We start from the raw sequence: 18,455 nt of genomic DNA, 5'->3' as shown, positions 1-18,455 counted from the left end.
TTACTGAAAGAAGTTTTTTTCAAATACAGATAATTTTTAACTGGAACAACAAATCTGATCATCATCATTTTGGAAAAAAAAAAAAAAAAGAATTAAAAAAGGCTGTAGGAAACCAAAATCCACAATCAAAAATATTGAAACAAACTAGGAAACTTAAGAGTAAACTTAAAAAGGAATTAAGCAACTGAGTTCACAAAAATAAGTCCTTTCTGAATGCTGCTTCTGAAATCAATGTTTCCATTGTAATGGAACTTGGTCCTCAAAAAAAAAACCAGTAACATCTTAAATGTAACATCTGTTAAATTATATATTATAACTTAATAGTCTTCTTTGCATTTTTCTCCCATTAAAAATACTTAACATATATTTATGGTATATAGGCATCTAAACAGAAACAGGAGTTCAGCTTTTCCAAATCCTATGCAAATGTGGCCATCTTGTGGTTAATGCTGGTAATGTTAACTCTTTTTAAATCCATACAAAACACAGATATTAATGAGTGATGAAAACATTTCTGTGTATTAATGACTGAAGTTGATAACCACCTCTAATGGTCAAATACCCTTGTTGTTTCATACTAGGACTCTATGCCAGCTTTTATGCAACTATTTGCCTATTATAATAATAATACAAAATAAACTTATTTTCTATGCAAGATGGAAATAATATATGTTCTCAAGATACAGATAATATCAATCTTAGTCTTGGATGAGAGGAACAACAGCAGCACATAACTTCTAGTGTTTCCTGAAGCATTTCTGAAACACAGATTACTGCTTTCTACTGAGAGATTATATTAAATGGTTCCTGCTCCATAAATATTCTTCTTTATAAACACATAGGTCTGTAACAAAGTATTCGCATACACTGAAAGCTAAATAGCAGCATTTTTTAAGTAGTCAGATTTAATTTATGTTACTCAAAAAAAAAGGAAACACTACAGTTAAGAAAGCAAGGGTTCAGTACAGTATCTAATAGTCTGAGCTAAAATTTATAAATAGGAGTCCTTCTCAAATACAGGTTTTTTCTGTGCAATCATTACTTCTTTTCAAAACCTGAAGGATTATCACCCTCCAGCAAATGGTTTGCAAGTGTCTGGTTTGGGGGTTTTTTTAGAATCATTTTCTAAGATCTATGATCAAAATAAACACAGTTGATTAATGTAAGGCTAAACTAAATTTTACTAGAAATTCGCATTAAAAATCCTTGCTCTTTAACAATACTGACAGAAGTAAATAAATTGCTACAGTTTAACAAATAAAATTTATTAAGAGAAATTGTCTGTATTAAAGACCATTAAGGGCCATTTTTTATTTTCTGAGATGTTCATTTCTACAAAATATAGATGCATCTGTGTATGTACAGGTACAAAAGGTTTTTTTCCATGAAAGGGTAGCTCTTATTTCACAAGTATTTCAAAGCACTAACCACTAGAATTCTTCCTCATGTTTGTGCAGAGGTTTGGTATTTAAAGGAAACAAACAGCACAATTGCACCTTCCCAAGTTTAAGCTGAGAACTCTGAAAAACCCAAGTGGTGATCTGAGCAGCTAAAACTAGAAGAAAACATTTTAAAGCATGTAAGTAGATTCTCACTTATAACCTCCATCAAAGCTTTGAGGAAATCAATTACACTTTAACTGGCCACTTGAACTATGGAATGACAACAGAAATTGAGAAAACTTTCTTTTGAAATGGAAAGTTACTAGGTACATTTCAAGTGATGGATGAAAACTTGACAACTACCTCTAAATAAATCCCATCATAATGCAATAAAACTCTGAAAAAGGAGTACTACTAAAGTAATTTTGAACTGAAGTTGTATTTCAACAGTAACACTAACTGAGGCAAGTCTTACCACATATATAACCTTAATACCATGGAGAATTACATTTAACCAAATACAATTGGACTTTGGGAATATTACATAATCAAGCAACTGAGCAAAGAACAGTGCAAAACGAAATTACATTAAAAGCAAGTATTTTGCCTTTTTTCCATATTTCAAATAAAGGACACCGAAAAGGACAAAAAATATTAGAATCGTAGCTATAAAAACCACTAAATCAAATTCTTATAGATGGTAAAAAATTCTTGAAGCACTGAAGTATCTTCAAGAAGATGTTATCCAGAAACCTAAACAGGTAAACAATCAGTTTCATAAAACATCATCTTGGTTTATTTTTTTCAAGTAATACCTGAAAAGAGCTGAATATACCTGAAAAAAGCTCCACATTATAAGACTAAAAATTTAATAAAACTTCTCCCATAAAGTTAGTTTACTAAGTGATATGCTGCATGCAAAAAGTGCTGCCTCTGATCCTGCAGCAGACTATTTCTCAAGTGCGCTCTTCATACATGGCAATAATGTTCCTGCTGTTGTTCTTGTAGAAAGTTGTGTTTACAGCACTCACTATTCCAATTAGACAATAGCACTGACAGAAAAAACAAATCCAAACAGCTCTTAACAGCCTCTCTCATCAGTGTTGCTTTCCTAAACCAAATCCACCTTAACTTATGACTATTTGAATTTCAACAGTAAAGAAATACATTTCCCCAGAATTTTCACATCAGTGATATACACTGTTATAGACTGTCAGTATCTGGAAGTTAGGGATAACGAACTGAAGTGAGAACTAGTGTTCGATTTGAAAAAAAATTAGTTCCTTTATCCACTCTCTATATTGCATGTAAGGAACAAAACGGGAAGGAGATACTATACATATACTTTATATATAAACAAAGTTAATTTCTATCTAAACACACAACATACATTAACACTCAGGACATCCAAGTTTCAAGTATAATTCTCTTAACACAAGATGTTACACCACCTAACACTGTTTATCCACATAACTTACAGGATACACAGTCATAGTAAAATTACATAAAGCACATAGCTTTAGTCACATATATCAGTATGCCAAGTAATACAGCACTAACATGTGTCACTATGCATCATAATCAAACAGCTACGTTGCTTTTTTCCTGACCTGCTTTGTTGCCCTTGCAGAATAATGGAGGGGGGAAATGAACCTCTAATACCACGTCAAGACCAAAAAGGTTAAATGACTTGTCAGTGAAAAATGAAGCTGCTAAGATTGGTCACATTCTTATTTAAGCATTTCAAAGTTGTGAAATAAAAGTGTATGAAGATTATGTTCATATATTTATACTATAATATACTAAAATACCAGGTTCCTTTGTATGTGAAATAATGACAGAACCAGGCTAATGCGCCATAGAAGGTTGGCATCACACAGAAATCACAGAGCACAAAAAAGTGAAGTAAAAAATACCTTTTCCACCTTTCCACCGTTGATGTCACTGGGCAGGAATTTCTTGCCAATCGTTCTTAAATCTGTCTGAAATTAATATAGAAGACAAGAGAATATTAATCTAAAATATCCTGTTTCAAAAAAAAACCATTGCAAAATAAGTAAAAAAAAGGGTAATTTTTCCCATAATGACAACTATTTATTACAAAAATCCATTCCTTTAACCCTGTAAGATGAAAAAAGATTCAACAACTCAGAGTTTACAAAATAAATAATTTTGCTTTTTACAGTATATTATTTTAAGTATCATTTCAATGTTGAATAAAATGCTTCAAATAGATGAAACAAAACGACTAAACATCACTATGACTAAACATAACTGTGAGGTTTAACAGAGGTAAACGTCTTTCTTTGCTCTCCATCTGGCACTTAAAGTATTTTTAGTTTGTGATTTTTTCCATGCACAAATCGTTCATAAAAGGTTGGGATGATTTTTGCAATTATACCTGGAGTAAAAGCTCATGTTGTATTTTCATAAGATGCTTTTTAACTTAAATGTCTTATTATTTCTTTTGGAAGTGAGATAGACAGCTACATGACATCAATCTGCAACTGTGCAATGTGGCCACTGACAATATTATACAAAAGAATTCATATGATCAAAAGAAAAAAATCCCTTCCCTTTCTTCACTGAACACTGTTTGGACAAGCACATCCTTCAGGGTGATGTGAGCTAAAAGGTGCAGCATGTGAAAATAGGAAATGGAATAAAAATTAATGAAACTTCACAAATTACCTTTTTAGTGCATTGACACGTGCTAAGAAAAAAATATAAGGCACAGCAATGCAGCCTATAACAACTGTGTTTTTTAAACTCCAGTGCTTGAAATAAGTTTGTTGTTTTAAATAGAATACGTTGACTCAGATGGCAGTAGTGAAGCTGAAAAGCCTCTTTATTTATTATGATCAAAAACAGCACTTCTAAAAGAAGATGGGCTAAATGTAATTACTGAAAGAACTTGGACACTAACTTGACATTAATACATGTCAACGCACTACTGCTCTGGCATCCTGATCCAGAACCGAGCAGGGCTGTATTTCAGTATCTGAAACATTGTAAAAAATTCGTTTATTCTGGTTTTCAGTGAGAAACAGTCTACAAATAAAAAATTATTGTAAGAATGCTCTTTTAGGGTATTCATTCAGTATTTACAGAGTGGACAAATGAGCAATGCACTTTCTATTGCACAAGGCAGATAGTCTTAAGAGAGCACATTCAGTTTTCAGCCTGAGGCCACCTGAGGAAACTGATCTGTCAGTTACGGATCTCTGAATAGCACAAAGGGTCCTACAAACTGTTCCCATGTGTTCTATATCCATATCATAGAATGGTTTGGGTTGAAAGGAACCTTAAAGATCAGCTAGGTTCTAAGTCCCTTGTGGGCAGGGACACCTGCCACTAAACCAGACTGCTAAGAGCCCCATCCAACCCAGCCTTAAATACTTCCAGGGATGGGCCATCCACAACTTCTCTCAAAAACCTGTTCCAGTGCCTCACCACCCTCAAGAGTAAAGAACTTCTTCCTAATATCTAATCTAAACCTACTCTCAGTTTGAAGACACTCCCCTTTGTCCTGTCACTACCTGTCCTTGCAAAAAGTCTCTCTCCATCTTTCTTCTGAGTTCCCTTCAGGTACTGGAAGGCCGCAACTAGATGACTCCAAAGCCTTCTCTTTTGCAGGCTGAACATTCTCAGTCCTCTAAGGCTTCTTTCATAGGAGAGGTACTCCATGCCTTTGATCAGCTTAGTGGCCCTCCTCTGGACTCACACCAAGTGGTCAATGTCCTTCCTGTGCTGGGGATCCCAAAGCTGGATGCAGTACCTAAGTGTAGCCCTAAGTCCTTCTCAGCAGAGCCACTCTTGATCTGCTCATCCCCCAGCCTGTACTGATATTGGGGGTTGCCCTCACCCCAGTGCAGCCCCTTGCACTTGGTTTTGTTAAACCTCATGTGATTCCTGTAGGCCCACTTCTGGACCTTGTCCACATCTCTCTGGATGGCATCCCATCCTTCAGGTGTGTCAACCACACCGCTCTTCTTGGTGTCATCTGCAAATCTGCTGAGGGTGCACTCAGACTCTTTGTCTATGTCATTAATGAAGATATTAAATAACACTGGCCCCAATATGGACCCCTAAGGGACACCACTTGTCACTGATGTCCATCGGAGTCACTGACCACTACCCTCTCAAGTGACTGTCCAGTCAAAGTCTTATACATTAAACAGTCCACTCATCAAATCCATCTCTCTCCAATTTGCAGAGAAGGATGTTCTGAAGGACTGTGTCAAAGGCTTTACAGAAGTGCAGATAGATGACTTCAGTATCCCTTCCCTTGTTCACTGATGCAGTCACTCCATCACAGAACGACACTGGGATGGTCAGACAGGACTTGCCCTTGACCAAGTCTCCAGAAATGTGCTTTCCAATCAGAGCAGCAGGAAGGGGACGCAGCTTTTAAAAACTGTCTGTAAGATCTTAAACAAAATAAAAACATTTGAAGGACTGAAGGTACATTTATGTTGATTTCATACTTACTTAAGCAATTCATATACACATAAAAAAAAAAAAGAAAAAAGGTAAAAAAGTTCATAGGACTTCCTGATTTCTTTTGCTTGAAACATGCCTCCAGCAGTCAAGGAACGATTTGTGAATTTGTAAAAAGTCAAATATAAATTCACTGTTATCCTGCCATTAAAGACATACTGCTATTCCCCACTTACCCAACAGACAAGTTAATCATCTGGGCATAAAACCAACTAACTTAATGACAAAAACAGTGATAAAGAATTAAATCAGGCTTTGGAGTACTTGTGTCACATCTTTATTATCTATCAAACAAGCCAGAAATAACAAGAGTCACAAATGATCATGTCAGTACTTGTTCCAGCACATCACTCTCTACAACTACCTGAAAGGAGGTTGTAGCCAGGTGGGGATTGGTCTCTTTTCCCAGGCAGCTATCAGTAAGACAAGAGGGCATGGTCTTAAGCTCTGCCAGGGGAGGTTTAGGTTGGATATTAGGAGGAAATTTTTTACAGACAGGGTAATCAGGCATTTGAATGGGCTGCCCAGGGAGATGGTGGATTCTCTGTCCCTGGAGGTGCATTTAAGCTTTAAAACATCTGAGTATGAATTTGACAAAATACATAATAATAAATAACAAATACATGAATTATAAAAGGCAGCAGACATACTAATGTTTACCAACACTGTATATACTAGAATTCTGAACAACAGGAATTCACATGCACACATTTCTCACATATTTATAAGTATTATGGTTTATTGCTTCAAAGATGTTTATCTATCTTGTACATTCATGTGTTAATTTGGTGGCAGGAATAATGACTACTAATCCATATTCCTGCAGTAAAGCAAAAAATCTGTTTGTAGTTAGATAACTATGTATTCAACAGGATGTATAGTTTGAATGTGCTTTAAGGACTATCTTGTCCAGAAGTTAAATTAAGTAAGGATGTTTTATTCATCCCTACAAACATATTTTGTACTACAATTTCATACTCATGTCAGTACACAGCACTTCCGATCATATTACAGCTTGTACTTATATTTTATAAAACAAAAAAATATTTTTCTACTGCAAAATCTGTTAATATTTCTCCTACACGTTTCAGAGTTTGGAAATAAAACTCACAGTTCATACAGGCAAGGAGAAAGATAGGTACTCTGTCCTTTGCATAAATCACATAGGAAATGATACACTTAAATAGACACACAAATCTATACTTCAGCCATTAGTTATATTATTTTTAGCATGATTTGTCAGAAAAAAAACTTTCACTATCATAACTTACATTAAGGGCAACTAGGATTATATCATTTGTGTTAACTTTTTCAGATGAACTTAAGCAAGCTTCAATTCCTTCATCTGAAAGATACCTGTGAAAGAAAAAAAAATTAGAATATCACAAGATGTACCAATTAGACAAACATTTTTTCTGTACATGAGATTGTCTTTAGTTCCTATCTTTTCTGCTGGAGAAGCATAGATGTAAAAATACTTGGAAAATGACTTAATGTAATCAGTTTCCTTACACTGAGATGACGTTAAGATTTCCTTTTTCATAATTTCTAAACAAAAGAAATTTTTTTAAAAAATGCAAGCAAGAAAAACAAGTTCTACTTACAAAGTAACAACAGCCACCATGAACAGCATAACACTAAGCTCCTCATGCCCACCCTGCCAAATTATAGGAACCTGGTTTCAAAATCAACCATTTGGCCTTTACTTGATCTAAGTGGCATACTTTCACTCATGCATTTGCAAGGGGAAAAAAAAAAACAAACAACAAAACAAACAAACAAAAAAACCCCAACTCCCATCCCACTCAAAACACAACCACAGCTATTTCTAAAGCCCAAGATTGTACAGTTAATCCCTCAAGGACTGGGGTACATAACACCACTATGCCATGAAAATATATTTTTGTTTGCCTGGGCTACAAAGAAACTGATAAAAATGACAGTGCACTCCAGTGCATGAATAGTTAAATACGATGAAAAAGATGAAATAAGAATAAAAATCTCCTTCACAACCACATTTGGACAGGCTATTTGTGAGTCTCATGTCTTTCTGCAAAAATTCTGTAACTATAAATTTTTCATCTGAAAACTAAGTAATTTCTGAATTGATTACCTGAATCCATTAAAAAGGGCTAACCTATTCTAACCTAAAAAAAAAAAAAAAAAAAAAAAAACCTTTAAAAAAGGATAATTTTAACTCTAGTGGTCAGAAATTGTGACATTTGTTGTTCATGAAGCCTAATATATCCTATTTGCAGTCCCAGTTTTACTTTTTTTTTAAGTAGCTCTTCATTTTCTTTAAATACATCACAGCAATCAAATAATTGATATTTGCTGGATACTCAGTCTGAAACAGTATTTCCTCAAGTAAGATTTAAATAACTACCTACCAAGAAACCACCATTCCCCAAATAGTAAAAGAATGATTTAAAAAACAAAAAGCAATATGCATTAGAAATATAAAAAATATTGATGGGTGCTTCAAGAAATACTTCTTTTTAAAGAAAATAACATATAAACAAGGCAAAACACTTGAACACTTTACAGATCTTTTTGATTCTAGCCCACGTGACTTCAACATCACTAACTCAAGACCTTCCTGTGTTACCAGATGATCACAGTCATCCTCTAACCCAGACACTTGATGGGATATAACTGTTCAAGTTGGACACCGGCATCTAGCCAATCCCAAGTCACTAGCCCACCATCACCAAAAAGAAAACAAACAAACAAAATAAAAACTCCAAATGCACTGAATGGCAAAAAAATGCATTTATAAAAGCATAAGAAGAAACACTCCTATTTTTTATATAACGGGCAGATGCCTGAGAGGAATTAAGTGGTGATACTTGGTAGCTGGCATGGCAATACAGGATTTCCCAGCTGAGCAACTCTGAGCTCAAATACTATGATCTACGAAGATTTATGTAACTACTGTGAATTAACAGATCTCATTAGCTGGAGTCAGAAGGTAAAGTAGAACAGCATTCCCACTCTGTGCCAGAGGAAACAGATACATCCAACAGACACTATCCTGCTCTTGAGGCTTCAACTGTGGCTTAATTACACTAACAGACTTCCTAGAAAGAGCAATATCAGAAACTGTACAAGTTTACCTTCTGTCATCTTCAGCATAAAACCGAGCATAAGTTTAATAGCATGGGTTAGGGGGAGTACAAAATCCATAAGCTGAGTTTTAGACTATTGTGGAAGGATTCCTCCTCTTCTGCTCCAAATGTAAATGAAGTCACTCTTCATTCTACTGAAGTTAGCAGGACTGCACTTCTCTTACAGAGCTACTTAGCTTAGTACTTCGACATAAGCATTACCATTTTCCAGCAAATAAAAACATTTTTAAAGAATGAATAAACAAGAATCTGACCTAGAATTAAACTTTTTCTATATAGGACAAGATAAATTCTGCTATTACAAAATTCACTGCTCAGTCATGTTTTACTTTCTCACCTCAAAATGAAGACTGACTCACAGTTGTCAAAATCCCACTCTGCTTTAGTCAAAATTTTTAGTTTATAACTTCTTATATATAAATTTATATATGAATTTTCTGTGTAGTTTATCTTATTAATTTGGAAAATTTCTGACAGAAGGATAAAGAGAAACTCACTGGAGAAGACCACTAATTTTTGACTTGTGCTAACTTAAACAATAGCACTTAGCAAAAACCTGACCAAAATCTCTGCCAACCTCATTGAGGCACTGAACATGAAATACCATTGGGGACATCTGTTAGTTTGATTTAAGCAAACATCAAATCTTTTGGGCAAAAGCCTGATTTACTTAGTTATTAAAATAGTTTTCAAAAAAGCAAAGTCTGTGAACATTAATACAGGGGGGAATATTTTATAGTTTGAGGTTGGTTGGTTTGGTTTTTTAAGACGCTCATCACATGAAAGCATAAATTACTTAAATGCAAAAGATCAGCACCAAAATTACTTTCAAGAAAACAGATCAAATCAATAACTCTGACAGTAAAGTTTTGCTGAAGAACTTCAACAGAATAAAAATTAAGCTTTCCAGTAAGTGTCAGGTGGTGTTTCTGTGCAACGGGACACAAACCCACAAATTTCATAAGAAACAGTCAGAAACTAGTCAGGGAACAAACTGCAAACAAAAAACATTGTACACCAGAATTAGTCAAAGCACAGATTTCTCCTTTTTTAACAGAAGCTTGAAACCAGGGTATGTCAAATTACTCCTTTCCACTTTGCCCTAATAACATTCTTATGCAGACTACTTCTTACAGCAACAAGTACTCCAAATACATGCTTAGATTCTTTACAACCTTACAGAATACTCTTATTTCAAATAAATTTCTTTTCTCCTCATTGTCTGTACCATCTCCTACAATATCTAAGTTTCAGGTTTGCATGCTTCCTGCTACAGACTCACAAATTATTTAAGAAAATAAAAATCAGTATTTTTTTAAAATTTATTTTAAAATACAGGTATTTATACACATTTATATATGAAAAGGGAGTTACAACAGAAAAAGCTACCTCTTCAAATGGCATAATCCTCCCTGTACAACATAAAGATTATTAAGTCTGAATTTTTTTTCCAGACTCTGAAGGAAATAAGAGTCCCCTTTTCTATCTGCTCTTAATAAGGGCATGTGATATGCTCAAGGTAGGATCTTTATAGCACAAGGCCACTCGATTTTTTTGTTCTCAGTACTAGATCAAGACAAAAAAAAAAAACCTGATCCTGAAGAAAACCAAAGACGATAAAAACCTGCTCTGGAGTCAAAACAGATTTGCAGTTCTGTGTCTCTACTATACTCATTCAAATGCCTCACATCTTCTGCATTACCTGTTCTGCCCATTTTGCAAAATAGTCCTGACGTGTCACAACCCCAGATAACAAAAGCCGAACTACAGTGTGATCCTATTACATTAATCCAACACATTTCCTATTGCCAAGGGGTAGGAAGCATCTTTAAACCAGATCACACTGCTGGAAGCACTCACGATTCCCAGGGTGTACCCGGCAGTGCCATATAAGCAGTGTCTTTGTCAGTGCTTGCTCTCCACACCTCCATCCCAAGCTGTCCCCACCTTTTCTTTATAAAGCAAGGGGGCACTGGGGATAACCTGGCACAGAAATGCTGCAGCCACAATCAACAAACTTCCCTTTGTCCTTCTATAAACAAGTATTTCAGAATTATGCACAGGAGCTTAAAGTGAAGGAGCAAATAAATAAAAAATAAAATAAATGGGTGAGAAGCATGGAGCGAGCAGCAGCCAAGCTCAACAAAGCTCTTTGGAGAAGTCCAAGGCAAGCCAGTGGTGACCACTTACATCTTACACTGACAAGCAATGACACAAATTATTTCCTTAATATGCAATGCAGATAATACTAAATACTAGAGAGATGTTTATGTTTTTTACGAAATAAACAGATTTCTTTAAAAAAAGTTTAAAACCACCACCAAAAAAAAACCCAAACCCAAACCAAAACAAAAAAAAACCACAAACAAACAAAAAACCAAAACCAAACAAACAAAATCACCAAAACCAAACCAAAACACCAAACCACAAAAAAGCCCCACCACACACACACCCCACCACCACACTGAACCTTCCACTATGAGGACTGGCAACTAGATTACCATACACTGCAAGAACCTTTAGTTTTCAGGAAATAAAGTAATCCCTAGACTTCTTTCATGCACGTTTTAAAACAATCTTAAAAGTTACATACTGAATTCATGAAGAGAATTGCAATGATTCCAAGGGAATTTTAGTAAGCAGTGCTGCGTGAGTCACACAGGGATTCTGTAGCCTTGGAACATTAATACAAATTAAAGAAAAAAGAAATAAAATCACAGTTTACAACCAAATGGGCATAAAGCTGCCACGAGTGGTTGAGATGGTTATTTGTGGAGTATTCTCGAGAGAAAGAAAATCAGAAGAGAGAGGAAAATAAATGTTTCTACTGCAATTCCTTCGCATTATGCTTGCAGAAACCTGAGGGATATCTCAGCTAGTCCTCCCCCTCACTCCAGTTCCACTCATCTGAGACATGTAGCAGCACAATCCTCTTAGCAACAGCTTTTGTCAGAAAAGCATCTCCTAGAAAGTACCTGCATTCTTACCTTCAAAAGAAACATTAAAACAAAGCCATTAGTAATGAATTAGCACTTTCTATGTGAACCATTCTCATATAAATCCAAATCTACAATTTTTCTGTCAAAATGTTCTCATTAAACTTTTACAAAAAACAGATTTCAGTAATTCTTCCTTTGTAATACACAGAAAAAAATATTACATGAGTGACAGGCACAGCTGTTTTCTCACTGCTCCTTCATATCAAGTATGATATCAGTTTAATAACCCACTTCTGTACATTATAGGTGTGCACATTCTCCTTTTTGGTATTTCCCATGGCTAAGGAATATAACTGTACTACCAATCTCACCTGCGCCTCTGTTTGTCTCTCTTTATGTTCTGCTTTACTTCATAAAGAACAAATTACACCTGACATGGCCTAAATAGACAGATTTCTGTACTGCTACTCTATTACCATCTCTGTCTGAAACACTGAAGAAATCAGCGGTATCAAAGGAAGATGCATTTTTTGTCTGCTCTACAATGCTGGATCAAACACTTGATCTACAGACAAACACGCACCTGTATACACACACACACTTGAAAAGGCTTAAAATGAGAGCCTTATTCTATAATTAAATCCACCAGGTAAACAACTTTCTTAATAATAGTCATTTTTCATGAGCAGCTTTCTTGAAAAACATATTTTCTCGAATTGTAATTAACAGTTCATCCACAAACACTAACTTCCATGCTTTTTATATCCCTTAATACAATTTTTCTATAAACCCTCTGTAATTTTCTTCTATCATCTCTAGAATTAACATTTTATTAAGTAGAAGCTTTATTCAAGGAAAAAAGTAAATAACGTAAATTAATATAATAAATATGCTCTAAAACGTATGCATTTCAGATCACAACTCTTCACAGAATCACTGTGATACTGGCAGCAAATACAAACTGCACTACCACTTCTAATTCAGTGCCAGCCATACAAGACAACATGTGAGTAGTATAGTAAATTTTATATAGCTATTTTCAATGTGTGCATGCAACACCAGAGCGTTCCTTCCATTACTTCACTACAGAAGCATATTTATACAGTCATGCCATAAAAAAGGTAAGGTTTTCAAAGAAAAAAAAGAAAATCACCAAAAGCTCTCGAATTTCTCATATTTGGTAACACTACAATAGGAGATTCAAACAATAAAGCAACAGGTAACTTAAAAAAAATGCACTGGTACAAGACCACCACTGGGTGCCAGTATTGTTCCATAACAAAAGAACCCTATCTCCTGTACCAGCTATTTCAAAAACTTGGGTTTCAAAACGTTTTGCTGAATTTCAGTTGTATAAAGAAATTACAATACAATGTTACAAATTTTATTAAGGGGCTATCATTAGAGCTGTTTAAAAAGGAAAAACAACCTCCATTTTAGGACATTATTACACTAAATATGAAAATCAGATTTTCAAGAAGGTTTTTCCATATCCTTTAACCTGCATAACAATACTGGGAAGGCAACTGGCACTGTTTTTCCCTTCAGCTTCTGTGCTTTTATTTAAAGAACTAAATGGAAAAAATTAGGGCCAACTGTTCCTTTATCCACTCGGCAAATGTCTGTAAGGAATGACAAATGTAGATTCAAGTGATATTCTTGGCAATTTTACTATCAATATTCTCACATCAGGAAATGCCTTTTTTTTTTTTTTTGCAATTGCATTTCACGACTGGTACTTCCTACGCCTTGTTCTTTCCTCGTACATTTGGTATGTCTTCCCCTGTATTTTGTACTTACACGATGATTATTGGTATATACTCTTATTTTTGTTCTCCTATCACTTTTCTAATTTGTCAACAACACTTTGAACTCTGACCTGAGCACTCACAGCTTTGCAGTTCTAAGGAGCTTTATCTTGTGTTTCTGCTTAGCACTTCATGCTCTACCATCCAGGTGTTTAATCACAGTATCAAATCAAACATGACCTAGATGATGTTTTCATGTAGCCTCGGATTTTGACAGTGAACCATCCACAGCTATTCTTTCTAATATGGGCAAACTAGTTTTATAATTGCCTTACACGAACTTAATCTAAACTGTTTCTTGATTTCACTCCTTGAAGATGCAAAAGCAAAAGATTAAAATAACAGAACGTGCTGTATTATATCACTGTTAAAAACCCACTAAGTTCTAAGTGGTCTTATGCTAGCAAAAACCTACTTGAACCATCCAGAAAGCACACTGAGAAATACATAATTTTGCTTACAACTAGATAGGCTTTTAAATGAACAGACACCAAGACATAAGCCTATCTTTAAAATATTACTGACATTTCTAAAACTGGTACACAGTCACATCACCTCAGTTCCCCAGGCAGTTCAACTTGCATCCCCAGCTACCTAACTTTTCACTCCTGGGAACACACCACTTCACTAAGTGCAGTCTCCAGCCCAGGTCAAGCTGAAACCCCAGAGAGGAACTCATAAAATATGCATTCTCAAGCTCATGTTCTCAGATGTTTAGCTGACAAAATTAAAGGCTTAATCCTCTCTCAGATGCCTATGACACTTGACTTTCAATGAAAACATGAGCTAAGAAAGGCAAGGTATTTTTAGAACAAAACAAACAAAAAAAGGTTGGGTGTTTTTTTTTTTTTACATTACATAATAAAAGTAGAATGACTCATTGCTGCCCCTTCCCTTTTTTTAAAATGCGAGGAAGTAAAACCACGTTGATTATCTAGTAGTAAAATCTATTTTGTTAGTAAAATCATGACCTAAGAAAAGCAGAGTAAACACCTGGAGCCAAGAAAAAGGAAAAAAAAAAATCAAAATTAAACCAAAACCTTCAAGTGCACTGCTTTAAACAAGACCAATGCATTAGCTTCTTCCTAGGTTATTTCTACCTGAAACTTTCAGTCCAAATGAATCACAAATCCCATCACAAATGGGATACAGGCCAGTAATTTAGGAGTGCAGCAGTCCTAAACAAATGCAATGTCAAACACTACAAATATTATTTCACTGCATAAGCAATACTAGTCCAACAGCTGGAGGTGAGGCCCAATAAAACCATCCGCTGTGCTTCTCCCTTGGGAACCTCCTGCTGCCCATTCAGCCTACCTGATATTGCTGCAGAGCCAGTTCCTTCCCCTCCTACCAACACTACAGAGGCGAACGACCTGGATGGGAACTACTGTCCCTAAGAAGCAGTGTTTTCCCCCTCTCCTACAACACTACAGGAGAGGAGTGCTGCCTTATCCCGGGGTCAGTAGGTCCAAAGAGAGGATGTGGTGGTAAGGAGTTTTCTGCGAGGGGTCAGAGGAAGAGGACACCCCACCACTCTCTGCAACAGTTCAAGGGCTTCAAAGTCTGTATTTCCGTCGAGATTTTTTGGTTGCCTTTACCAACCCAGCTTCTCATCCCTTTCCCAAGACAAGGACCATTTTCATACAAAAGCTTGAGTAAACAGTGATAGTTTTAGAATTAATCTTTCATACATTTGACATGCAAAGAGAACTGTAAGTCTATTATTAGGTTAGCCTGACAGTCCATCATTCTCTCTCACACCTCCCTAGAACCACACACCACACTTCTCTTTTTAATTACTGGCACACGTATTACATTAGAGTTTTTCCTCTCCAGCCTCTCTAAAATTACATTAAGTATCAGAAGCAAGTTTTCAGCACACTCTTCATCAAGTTCTTGCACACAGAACATGAATTTTAGCACATTTTAGCACTTGTGTTAGTGTGGTCTTTACAGTAGCACCTCCCATAGTGTGATACATAGTGTGATGTGTGCTCTTTTTAAGTTTATTTTCTTCTACAAAATTCCTATTGCTGGGAATGCAATTTTTTTTTTTTTTTTTTTTTTAAACAGAGAAAGGTTTAAAACTACAAGACTGGCAGCACATCTTTCACAAGCACTTCCCAACAGAGAAAATGGGAAAAACTTTTGTTCTTGAACCAAACACAAAACTTACACCTTTACAGCCAAATTACACATCTCCACAAATGTCACCATCACAAACCTCACACTCTCCATCTGCTCTTTCCAAAATGCAATATAGTTCGTTCACCAAATGCTTTCTCTAAATTATGTAAACAAACTAAAAACCAGAACCAACCTTCCTTTATAATTTCAGTTCCCAACAGAAGATCAAAAAATAATCACTTGCAAAGCCCTGAATCAGGGTCAGAAATCACAGAAACTGGAGAACGTCTCATCATACGGTTCTACAAGAGGTTGGTGTCAGGACACCTACTGTTCATTTCCAACCAAACAACTAGAAAAGGAAGAAATACATGTGGAAAAGCCTCACTTGAATTGACAAATTCCTAGGCAGGGCACTCTCTGAAAGGACTGTGCAGCTGTTGAACTTACTTCCTTATGCCTTCAAAAAGCTCAAAAAACTCAAATTCACTGAGTGATATAATGTTTATCTCTTCACTGGCATCTCTAAACAGGGTGAGAAATCACTGAAGGACGGGACAAAAGCTACAAATTAAGACGTCAGATCTGCACATGGTAGGTTTTAAAAAATTGTACAGTTACACTTTAATGGTCTTATTTATGATAAAGTTTTAAATTGCATTAGCAGCACTGTGAGTACATGTAAAAGTAATTACCCTCAAGGCTTACATAAGTAAACAGCCATTAATTTTAAATTTTAAAACAATTGCAAAAGCTACTTATAAATACTAATAAAATAAATGACAGGTGGTTTACATTCAAAAATTATCTAAGTATAAATTTTTCATATTAAAGATGGCAAAATTCAAAGCACTTGTTAGGAAGCAGGGAATTAAGTAGATTGAAAGGATGAAAGCAAGCAGAATTTTCCGCCAAATAAAACACTGCTTAGCATCAGTTTAGAAGGAACTTTTGCCCATCTCACTCATGACTGTATTTCCACTTCTTCAGTCCTGCACTGACCCAGGAGACACAGAGCATAACTTTCTCCACTGGAAGTAACCAACCAAGTTCTATAATGCAACAATAATCATCAATCACCTCAAAGAGCAGACACAGAAATCACTTATTTCACCACCACATATGTAAGGCTAGGAATGTCTGAGTCAAACTGAGAATGCTATTCTGCTTCAGTGGTCAAATACTATCCTTTTATTGTGAAGGTTAAAAAGGTATCAAGCTCTCTCTTCATCATGTAGTTACATACAGAAGCTTTGAGAGAACGAGTTGGTAACCAAGTTCAAGAAAGGTCAAAAGCTCAGGACAAATCAGAAAATTAAGATATAATAAAAAATTATAATCAAACTGTGAGGAGTTATTATTTCAAAATCAAATAAGCATAGTTTCATGTTTTTTGTGACTTCCCAGAGAACTTTACTCCACAGCCATTATTACTGATGGCTTAGACAAAACAGTAAAGAGGTAATGAATCTTATATTTAAAACAAACAAACAAAAAAAGAACATTTTTCAAAGGAAAAAGGGAGGTTAATTATACCAACCAACCAAAAAAAAAAAAAAAAGAATTCAAAAGAAAGACTGAAGAAAATATTCTGGAGGATTAGTTTGATAAAAGCTAATAATAAAGACATTTCAAAGCAGATGGAAGAATCCTGACAGGTGACAAGGATGCCAAAACACTGAGATGCAAAAGGATTGATAAAAAAAAGTTATACTATGTAAGTTGGTTTCCTTAGGGGTTTGTTGGGGTTTTTTTGTTTGGTTGGATTTTATTCATTATTTCTAAACTAAATTCTACAGCAGACATCCAGAGGTTTTCCAAACTAAAGTTCTTGTTTAAATCTAAGCAAGCTTCTCAAACTGATATTACAATATAAAAGGTCTTAGAATAAATACAGAATAAACAAAACCCATTGGGATCAGCAAGTATTCACTACAAGAGGCAAAATCCAGAACTGCCAACATGTTTTAAATGAACACCTCTACCAGAAGAATGGAAAAAAATAAAACATCACACAATATTTTTAAAACAAGTAATCACTTGAAATCCTCGGAGTTACATAGACCCTTATGAGCAAACTCATATAAGCTATAACACAGACTAGAATTTGTGGCCTCATGAGAACCCTGGGAGCTCTAGGGTGAAACTACTTCTGGCAGATAGGAGATGTCCCACCCACAGCTATTAGACTTCCCTGAAAGATGAAGAAAACAGCTTTGGCAAGATGCCTCATCACAGGTGCTTAAAGAAACAAAATTGTTAAGGCACAAGAGGAAAGAAGAATCCTTTCTCACATTCTGAAACACGGAAGAGGGGTATGAACACAGTGATCTAATGGATTAGTTAACACTGGATATGGTCTGATCTGCATACCACAGTGATGAGGGAGCTGGCAGAAGAGCTTGCCAAGCCGCTCTCCATCATCTTCCAACAGTCCTGGCTCACGGGGGAGGTCCCAGATGATTGGAAGTTGGCAAATATCACCCCAATCCATAAAAAAGGATGCAAGGCTGACCCTAGTAACTACAGGCCTGTCAGCCTGACCTCGGTGCCTGGCAGAGTTATGGA

At 35.6% G+C, this 18,455-nt stretch overlaps 1 protein-coding gene across 3 annotated transcripts in view; it reads right to left on the bottom strand.

Moving 5' to 3' along the window:
• TDRD3 (tudor domain containing 3) overlaps window positions 1-18,455 on the bottom strand; it is a 102,253-nt gene that overhangs the window by 48,812 nt on the left and 34,986 nt on the right. For 2 of the 3 annotated variants that reach the window (XR_003572269.1, XM_027892893.1), the window contains exons 2-3: window positions 7,154-7,238; window positions 3,299-3,364 (exon numbers count right to left, since the gene is read on the bottom strand). Coding sequence is in view for 1 of the 3 variants with exons in the window: in XM_027892893.1 (XP_027748694.1) it covers window positions 3,299-3,364; window positions 7,154-7,238 (151 nt within the window). In the remaining 2 variants the exon portion in view is untranslated. Of the gene's footprint in view, window positions 1-3,298; window positions 3,365-7,153; window positions 7,239-18,455 lie in introns of those variants that run through there. The other variant, XM_027892894.1, reaches the window with a different exon arrangement.

This window comes from Empidonax traillii, unplaced genomic scaffold (assembly GCF_003031625.1).
Source record: "Empidonax traillii isolate 1590-97213 ecotype Southwest subspecies unplaced genomic scaffold, ASM303162v1 scaffold373:size1354568, whole genome shotgun sequence".
In the NCBI taxonomy this organism is placed as follows: domain Eukaryota; kingdom Metazoa; phylum Chordata; class Aves; order Passeriformes; family Tyrannidae; genus Empidonax; species Empidonax traillii.
Note: the sequence above shows the minus strand (reverse complement) of the source record. Positions and strands in the feature narration are given on the sequence as shown.